The 9413-nt window shown below is 49.8% G+C and overlaps 1 protein-coding gene across 4 annotated transcripts in view; it reads left to right on the top strand.

Moving 5' to 3' along the window:
• Positions 1-4287: 4287 nt before the first annotated feature.
• RAD18 (RAD18 E3 ubiquitin protein ligase) overlaps positions 4288-9413 on the top strand; it is a 543966-nt gene continuing 538840 nt past the window's right edge. The window contains exon 1 of one of the 4 annotated variants that reach the window (XM_063941262.1): positions 4288-4497. In XM_063941262.1, coding sequence (XP_063797332.1) covers positions 4468-4497 — 30 coding nt within the window. In that variant the 5' untranslated portion in view covers positions 4288-4467. Of the gene's footprint in view, positions 4583-9413 lie in introns of all 4 variants that reach the window. The other 3 variants (XM_063941263.1, XM_063941261.1, XM_063941264.1) reach the window with 3 other exon arrangements.

Raw genomic sequence — 9413 nt, 5'->3', positions numbered from 1 at the left:
GCAGTGTCATGGAGGGAGAGAGAAAGAGAGATACTGTCAGTGTTGGGGAGAGAGAGATAGTGTCAGGGAGAGTGTGAGAGAGACAGTGTGAGAGAGAGAGAGAGAGAGTCAGTATCATGGAGGGAGGGGGAGAGAGAGACAGTGTCAGGGAAAGACAGTCAGCATCAGTGAGAAAGAGAGACAGTGTCAGGGAGAGTGTGAGAGAGACAGTGTCAGAGAGAGAGAGAGAGAGAGAGAGAGAGAGAGAGAGTATCATGGAGGGAGGGGGAGAGAGAGACAGTGTCAGGGAGAGTGTGAGAGAGACAGTGTCAGAGAGAGAGAGAGAGAGAGAGAGAGAGAGAGTATCATGGAGGGAGGGGGAGAGAGAGACAGTGTCAGGGAAAGACAGTCAGCATCAGTGAGAAAGAGAGACAGTGTCAGGGAGAGAGAAAGACAGTGCCTAGGAGAGAGAGACAGTATCAGGGAGAGAGAGAGAGAGAGTTAGGGAGAGAGAGGAGGAGGAGGAGAGAAAAAGGAGGGTTAGCGAGCGGGAGAGACATTACCTGACCACAGCAGACGTCTCTCATGGGCGCGGGCACTTCTCTGCATCTGGGCCAACCCCTTAAGCACCTGCGAATTGCGGCACTGCTCTGCTGCCGGCTCTGATAATCGCGACATGGGTGGGTGGGTGGGTGGGGGGGATGCCTTGATTACTAGTTGTTGTCTTTTTGCCTAGTTGCGGGCGGATGGCAGGACATGCTGGAAGCGCGCCACTCACTTCATAGATCAGTAATAGGAGCCGCAGCCCCGTTCTGTACCTGTGAAGGCCCCTCATTCCAGATCTTGGTAAATCTGGCAGCAGTGCATCCCCCATAGAATCCTATGGGGGATACAGCTGCAGCCAGGAATGGAGGGATCGGAGATACCTGCTGCGATCCCTCCTTCATACATTGCAGGGATACATAATACAGTATTTGCAGCTAGCCCCCGAAAACACCAGACATAGCCGCAAATATTGATTGATAAATGGGCCCCTGGGCATTCTAACTGCCTGGTGCCACAACAATAGGGTAGAACCCATCGATAATAATTTGCCCATATTTCAGAATGCAGACGTCTCCTGTGTCAGTAACACCCCTTTTACACCTAAATACGCGGGTCGCAGCCGGGAGCCAAACACGGGTACTACCTGGCTGCGACCCGCGTCTCTTTCCTTCTGCAGTCACCAACCCCGCCATATTGCCGGGTTGGTGACGTTGCTGGTGACGCGGCTAGGGCGCCGCCGCTCTTCCATACGCTGTGAATGGGAGCCGGGTTGCATCGACCCAGCTTTGGTTTACACAGCACAGCTTACCGGGATGAACCCTTGTTCAACCCTGCAAGCTACCCGAATTGGAATACCAGGTCACTCGACCAGTCGACCCGGGTTATTCCAACTCGGCCCTTTTACAAGAACCAGCAACACGGGTTATGTGCGTTCATGTGCAATAACCGTGTTATTTGCAGGTTAGTGTCTAAGGGGTATTATACATACTGTACATGCGGAAGATACAGAGGGAGACCTTGCTCTCTGCAATGATGCCTCTTCCTCTATCTTACGGCCCTCCAAGGAACACAAGGCTTCCCTATGAGGAAGGGTACCACACAGGAATAGCTCAGGACACAGTACCTCAGAGGCCTTTTCCGGGGGTGCAGATGGCAACCTTTCCTGGCATACAGGCACCGGATTTATTTCCCAAGGATTTGATGTTACTGAATTAAATTGCCTGGATTATGCAAAAATTCTCATCATTAACCCTTTGTATCATTTTGCCATGGTACAATGGTGGTCATTCCGAGTTGATCGCTAGCTGCATTCGTTTGCTGTGCAGCGATGATGCATAAAATCGGCACTTCTGCGCATGCGGCGCAATGTGCACGCGCGACGTACTATTGCAATGAACGATGTAGTTTCACACAAGGTCTAGCAAAGCTTTTCAGTCGCACTGCTGGCCGCAGAGTGATTGACATGAAGTGTCGGGAGTGTTCGGAAAAACGCAGGCGTCCAAGCAAAAACGCAAACGTGGCTGGGCGAACGCAGGGCGTGTTTGTGACGTCAAAACAGGAACTGAACAGTCTGAAGTGATCGCAAGCGCTGAGTAGGTTCTGAAGCTACTCTGAAACTGAACAATTTTTTTTTGTAGCCGCTCTGCGATCCTTTCATTCGCACTTCTGCTAAGCTAAAATACACTCCCAGTAGGCGGCGGCATAGCGTTTGCACGGCTGCTAAAAACTGCTAGCGAGCAACTCGGAATGCCCACCAATATTACTATCTGAAACTGTATGGAGTCTATTTATTGAAGTTTCTTCTCCCAGAAAATCATGAGGAAACTCCGGTTTTCACATGATTTTAATATCAGAGCAATTTACTAAATGCAATAAGCAGGAGATATCTTGTGGTTTGACCCAAATTAAAGCAGAGTACAGCAGCTCCCCTACTCGCAACCAGGGCTGCAGCCTGCAGTAAGTAAGTTAGGGCATTGTAACCTATGGGCTACATCTTTGCAATTTTCCGAGCATTCCTCTCCGGTAATCACCACTGGCAGATGCGATCTGTGAAATTCTGCTATCAGTTCAAGAATTTCCTCAGACAGAGCGTCTGATTCTGGTAAGTGTACACACTTATCTGTAGCGTCCACTCGATGTGTCGTCCTGACGTCACAGCTGGGTGTGTATTTCACTTTTCCTGCCCTGCTAGGACTACGGTCTTGCGATATGTTGGCCGTCCACTCGATATATCGCCTTGTGTGTACCCGGCATAAAGCTGCACAGATCCCTGACTACAACCCCATGAAGCAACTTTGTGATGATTTGGAATGCTGACTGCGAGCCAGGCCTTATCACGGACATCATTGCGCGGCCTCACTGTTGCTCTTGTGGTGGAATGCGGTCATGTGACCGGCGCTCGGGATCCCGGTGTTCACCATGCCGACGCCGGGATCCAGAGATAAATAAAATATCGGCAGACAGAATGCCGACCCACAGGGACTATTCCCCCGCAGAAGGCTTTCTTGCGCACCTTCCCCCCCTCCCCCTGCGCATTCTGCTGCTGGGATCCTGGGGTCAGTATGTTATGTTGACCTCCAGGATCCCAAGTGCCGGTCTCCCAGCCTCAACGCCTTGTTGCTGAATGGATGCGAATTTAGGAAGTGAGCAGGAAGGTAGACAACTCTTCCAGAAGTCTGTGATAATCGCCCTAAATTGCGATCACAGGACTTCTGGGTTTATGACCCGGGCGTCCTTCCGCGCATTCGCCTGATGATGGGTGCGCAGTGGAGGGTTCTGGAAGTGATCTGATTGCTCCCTACTTGGACTTTCCTCCTTATATATGATTGTTGTCACCTATGAACAGGGTAATGGATGAGAAAGGCGTTTCTCCACAGGTGATGGCAATCATACATTTGGAGGGAAGTCCAGGTAGAGAGCATTGCGTCCCTCCTGGAGAGGGTCATGATGGGAGGGATGTAACAGTGACACCTCCAGCCGCTGTGGAACTACATATCCTAGCACACCCTGCCACAGCTGTGCTGCTCTACAGGTAAACCATACTTGCCTACCTGACCCTCTCCATGAGGGAGAAAATGCTCTGTTCCTGGACTTTCCTGGTAATGTATGATTGCCGTCAACTGTGGTGAAACACCTTTCTTATCAATTACCTAGCTCACTACAGGTGGGGATCCCGGCGGTCGAAATACCGACGCCGGAATCCAGACCGCCGCAATCCCGACATTTTCTCCCTCCGTGGGTGTCCACGACACCCATAGAGGGAGAATATAATAGTGTGCCCGCAGCGTGGCTAGCGAAGCGAGCCCGCAAGGGGCTGCGTTCCGCTCGCCACCCCTGTCGGGATTGTGTGGTCGGGATTCCGGCGTCGGTATTTCGACCGCCGGGATTCCGACCACCGGCATTTAGTACTGATCCCCCACAGGTGATGGCAATCATACATTACCAGGAAAGTCCAGGAACAGAGCATTTTCTCCCTCATGGAGAGGGTCAGGTAGGCAAGTATGAGGTAAACCTGTGGCAGGGCTTGCTGGGTATTGTAGTTCCCCAGCAGCTGCCAGTCACTGCTATACCCCACCCTAAGTCATGTGTCTGGTTAGCAATGAGGAGACAGGGACAAGCCATTGAAGACTGGGGCTATGATGCCTTTATATCAGGGACAGTTACCTAACAAGGGTCAGGGGAGGACTGGTGAGCGTCTGCGCAGGCTGACAAGGCATGCTGGGGCTTGTAGTTCCCCAGCTGTCTGAGCGGACAGGCGCTGATATAGGAACGTGCCACAGTAATACAGCAACCCTCACTCACTCACTGTGCCCCCCCCCAAACTACATTTCCCAGAGGCCCCCGCGCGGGGGGAGAGTGGGGGGCGTGGCCGGGACGTCTCAGCGCGGGAGATTCGGGAACTGCCAGCGATTGTGCTGCGACTGACCGACCGATCTATCAGCCATGTCGTCAGATCCGGACCGTGCCGTCCAGGTGATTATCCCCTGCCCTGGCAGTATAAGAGACCCCGGCACCGGGCAGCCCAAAGGGGGAGGTGTGCAGATGGCGGTCTGGCCATGTGAGTGTGTCAGTGAGACAGCGCTAGTTGTGTGTGTGTGTGTGTGTGTGTGTGTGGTGTGTGTGGTGTGGTGTGTGTGTGTGGTGTGGGTGTGGGTGTGGGTGTGGGTGTGGGTGTGGGTGTGGGTGTGGGTGTGTAGGTAGGTAGATACATACCCTCCAACATTTTGCATACAAAAATTGGTACAAATTAGGAAATGGGCGTGACCACGGGCAAAGTGGGTGTGGTCACGCCCCTTTTCCTGTACATTCAATGGAAGTTTGGAGATCCAAAAATTGGTACAGACCATAAAAAAAAAAGGGTTTGTACCTGCCAAAAAGGTGCAGCTGGAGGGTGTGTGTGTGTAGGTGTGGATACAGCGTTAGTTGTGTGTCTGTAGGTGTGGATACAGCGTTAGTTGTGTGTGTGTAGGTGTGGATACAGCGTTAGTTGTGTGTGTGTAGGTGTGGATACAGCGTTAGTTGTGTGTGTGTAGGTGTGGATACAGCGTTAGTTGTGTGTGTGTAGGTGTGGATACAGCGTTAGTTGTGTGTGTAGGTGTGGATACAGCGTTAGTTGTGTGTCTGTAGGTGTGGATACAGCGTTAGTTGTGTGTAGGTGTGGATACAGCGTTAGTTGTGTGTGTGTGTAGGTGTGGATACAGCGTTAGTTGTGTGTGTGTGTAGGTGTGGATACAGCGTTAGTTGTGTGTGTGTAGGTGTGGATACAGCGTTAGTTGTGTGTCTGTAGGTCTGGATACAGCGTTAGTTGTGTGTGTGTAGGTGTGGATACAGCGTTAGTTGTGTGTCTGTAGGTCTGGATACAGCGTTAGTTGTGTGTGTGTAGGTGTGGATACAGCGTTGTGTGTCTGTAGGTCTGGATACAGCGTTAGTTGTGTCTGTAGGTGTGGATACAGTGTTAGTTGTGTGTGTGTAGGTGTGGCTACAGCGTTAGTTGTGTGTGTGTAGGTGTGGCTACAGCGTTAGTTGTGTGTCTGTAGGTGTGGATACAGCGTTAGTTGTGTGTAGGTGTGGATACAGCGTTAGTTGTGTGTGTTTGTGGATTCAGTGTTGTGTGTGTGTGTGTCTGTAGGTGTGGATATAGCGTTAGTTGTGTGTCTGTAGGTGTGGCTACAGCGTTAGTTGTGTGTGTGTAGGTGTGGATACAGCGTTAGTTGTGTGTGTAGGTGTGGATACAGCGTTAGTTGTGTGTAGGTGTGGATACAGCGTTAGTTGTGTGTGTGTGTGTGTGTAGGTGTGGATACAGCGTTAGTTGTGTGTGTGTGTAGGTGTGGATACAGCGTTAGTTGTGTGTCTGTAGGTGTGGATACAGTGTTAGTTGTGTGTGTGTTGGTGTGGATACAGCGTTAGTTGTGTGTCTGTAGGTGTGGATACAGCGTTAGTTGTGTGTCTGTAGGTGTGGATACAGCGTTAGTTGTGTGTCTGTAGGTGTGGATACAGCGTTAGTTGTGTGTCTGTAGGTGTGGATACAGCGTTAGTTGTGTGTGTGTAGGTCTGGATACAGCGTTAGTTGTGTGTCTGTAGGTCTGGATACAGCGTTAGTTGTGTGTGTAGGTGTGGATACAGCGTTAGTTGTGTGTGTGTGTAGGTGTGGATACAGCGTTAGTTGTGTGTGTGTGTAGGTGTGGATACAGCGTTAGTTGTGTCTGTAGGTCTGGATACAGCGTTAGTTGTGTGTGTAGGTGTGGATACAGCGTTGTGTGTCTGTAGGTCTGGATACAGCGTTAGTTGTGTCTGTAGGTGTGGATACAGCGTTAGTTGTGTGTGTGTAGGTGTGGCTACAGCGTTAGTTGTGTGTGTAGGTGTGGATACAGCGTTAGTTGTGTGTCTGTAGGTGTGGATACAGCGTTAGTTGTGTGTAGGTGTGGATACAGCGTTAGTTGTGTGTGTGTTTGTGGATTCAGTGTTGTGTCTGTAGGTGTGGCTACAGCGTTAGAGGTGTGTGTGTGTGTAGCTGTGGATACAGCGTTGTGTGTGTGTGTGTGGATTCAGTGTTGTGTGTCTGTAGGTGTGGATACAGCGTTAGTTGTGTGTGTGTGTGTAGCTGTGGATACAGCGTTAGTAGTGTGTGTGGATTCAGTGTTGTGTGTGTGTAGGTGTGGATACAGCGTTAGTTGTGTGTCTGTAGGTGTGGATACAGCGTTAGTTGTGTGTCTGTAGGTGTGGCTACAGCGTTAGTTGTGTGTGTGTAGGTGTGGATACAGCGTTAGTTGTGTGTCTGTAGGTGTGGATATAGCGTTAGTTGTGTGTCTGTAGGTGTGGCTACAGTGTTAGTTGTGTGTAGGTGTGGATACAGCGTTAGTTGTGTGTGTAGGTGTGGATACAGCGTTAGTTGTGTGTGTGTGTGTAGGTGTGGATACAGCGTTAGTTGTGTAGGTGTGGATACAGCGTTAGTTGTGTGTGTCTGTAGGTGTGGATACAGCGTTGTGTCTGTAGGTGTGGATACAGCGTTGTGTGTCTGTAGGTGTGGATACAGCGTTAGTTGTGTGTGTGTAGGTGTGGATACAGCGTTGTGTGTCTGTAGGTGTGGATACAGCGTTAGTTGTGTGTCTGTAGGTGTGGCTACAGCGTTAGTTGTGTGTGTGTAGGTGTGGATACAGCGTTAGTTGTGTGTCTGTAGGTGTGGATACAGCGTTAGTTGTGTGTCTGTAGGTGTGGATACAGCGTTAGTTGTGTGTCTGTAGCTGTGGATACAGCGTTAGTTGTGTGTGTAGGTGTGGATACAGCGTTAGTTGTGTGTGTGTGTGTAGGTGTGGATACAGCGTTAGTTGCGTGTGTGTAGGTGTGGATACAGCGTTAGTTGTGTGTCTGTAGGTGTGGATACAGCGTTAGTGGTGTGTCTGTAGGTGTGGATACAGCGTTGTGTGTCTGTAGGTGTGGATACAGCGTTAGTTGTGTGTCTGTAGGTGTGGATACAGCGTTAGTTGTGTGTGTGTAGGTGTGGATACAGCGTTAGTTGTGTGTCTGTAGGTGTGGATACAGCGTTAGTTGTGTGTGTGTTTGTGGATTCAGTGTTGTGTGTGTAGGTGTGGATACAGCGTTAGTTGTGTGTCTGTAGGTGTGGCTACAGCGTTAGTTGTGTGTGTGTGTAGCTGTGGATACAGCGTTAGTTGTGTGTGTGTGGATTCAGTGTTAGGTGTGTGTGTGGATTCAGTGTTGTGTGTCTGTAGGTGTGGATACAGCGTTAGTTGTGTGTGTGTAGCTGTGGATACAGCGTTAGTTGTGTGTGTGTGTGGATTCAGTGTTGTGTAGGTGTGGATACAGCGTTAGTTGTGTGTCTGTAGGTGTGGATACAGCGTTAGTTGTGTGTCTGTAGGTGTGGCTACAGCGTTAGTTGTGTGTGTGTAGGTGTGGATACAGCGTTAGTTGTGTGTCTGTAGGTGTGGATACAGCGTTAGTTGTGTGTCTGTAGGTGTGGATACAGCGTTAGTTGTGTGTCTGTAGGTGTGGCTACAGCGTTAGTTGTGTGTGTGTAGGTGTGGATACAGCGTTAGTTGTGTGTGTGTGTGTAGGTGTGGATACAGCGTTAGTTGTGTGTGTCTGTAGGTGTGGATACAGCGTTAGTTGTGTGTGTGTAGGTGTGGATACAGCGTTAGTTGTGTGTCTGTAGGTGTGGATACAGCGTTAGTTGTGTGTCTGTAGGTGTGGATACAGCGTTAGTTGTGTGTCTGTAGGTGTGGATACAGCGTTAGTTGTGTGTGGATTCAGTGTTGTGTGTCTGTAGGTGTGGATACAGCGTTAGTTGTGTGTGTGTAGGTGTGGATACAGCGTTAGTTGTGTGTCTGTAGGTGTGGATACAGCGTTAGTTGTGTGTGTAGGTGTGGATACAGCGTTAGTTGTGTGTGTGTGTAGGTGTGGATACAGCGTTGTGTGTCTGTAGGTGTGGATACAGCGTTAGTTGTGTGTGTGTAGGTGTGGATACAGCGTTAGTTGTGTGTGTGTAGGTGTGGATACAGCGTTAGTTGTGTGTGTGTGTGTGTGTGTAGGTGTGGATACAGCGTTAGTTGTGTGTGTCTGTAGGTGTGGATACAGCGTTGTGTGTCTGTAGGTGTGGATACAGCGTTGTGTGTCTGTAGATGTGGATACAGCGTTGTGTGTCTGTAGGTGTGGATACAGCGTTAGTTGTGTGTCTGTAGGTGTGGATACAGCGTTAGTTGTGTGTCTGTAGGTGTGGATACAGCGTTAGTTGTGTGTCTGTAGGTGTGGATACAGCGTTAGTTGTGTGTCTGTAGGTGTGGATACAGCGTTAGTTGTGTGTCTGTAGGTGTGGATTCAGCGTTAGTTGTGTGTCTGTAGGTGTGGATACAGCGTTAGTTGTGTGTCTGTAGGTGTGGATACAGCGTTAGTTGTGTGTCTGTAGGTGTGGATACAGCGTTAGTTGTGTGTCTGTAGGTGTGGCTACAGCGTTAGTTGTGTGTCTGTAGGTGTGGCTACAGCGTTAGTTGTGTGTGTGTAGGTGTGGATACAGCGTTAGTTGTGTGTGTGTAGGTGTGGATACAGCGTTAGTTGTGTGTGTGTAGGTGTGGATACAGCGTTAGTTGTGTGTGTGTAGGTGTGGATACAGCGTTAGTTGTGTGTGTGTAGGTGTGGATACAGCGTTAGTTGTGTGTCTGTAGGTGTGGATACAGCGTTGTGTGTCTGTAGGTCTGGATACAGCGTTAGTTGTGTGTGTGTGTGGATTCAGTGTTTGTTGTGTTTGTCTGTAGGTCTGGATACAGCGTTAGTTGTGTGTCTGTAGGTGTGGATACAGCGTTAGTTGTGTGTGTGTGTAGGTGTGGATACAGCGTTAGTTGTGTGTAGGTGTGGATACAGCGTTAGTAGTGTGTGTGTAG

The sequence above is a fragment of the Pseudophryne corroboree genome, chromosome 9, assembly GCF_028390025.1.
Source record: "Pseudophryne corroboree isolate aPseCor3 chromosome 9, aPseCor3.hap2, whole genome shotgun sequence".
Taxonomy (NCBI): Eukaryota; Metazoa; Chordata; class Amphibia; order Anura; family Myobatrachidae; genus Pseudophryne; species Pseudophryne corroboree.
The sequence above is the reverse complement of the archived record's forward strand: the minus strand, read 5'-3'. Positions and strand labels throughout refer to the sequence as shown.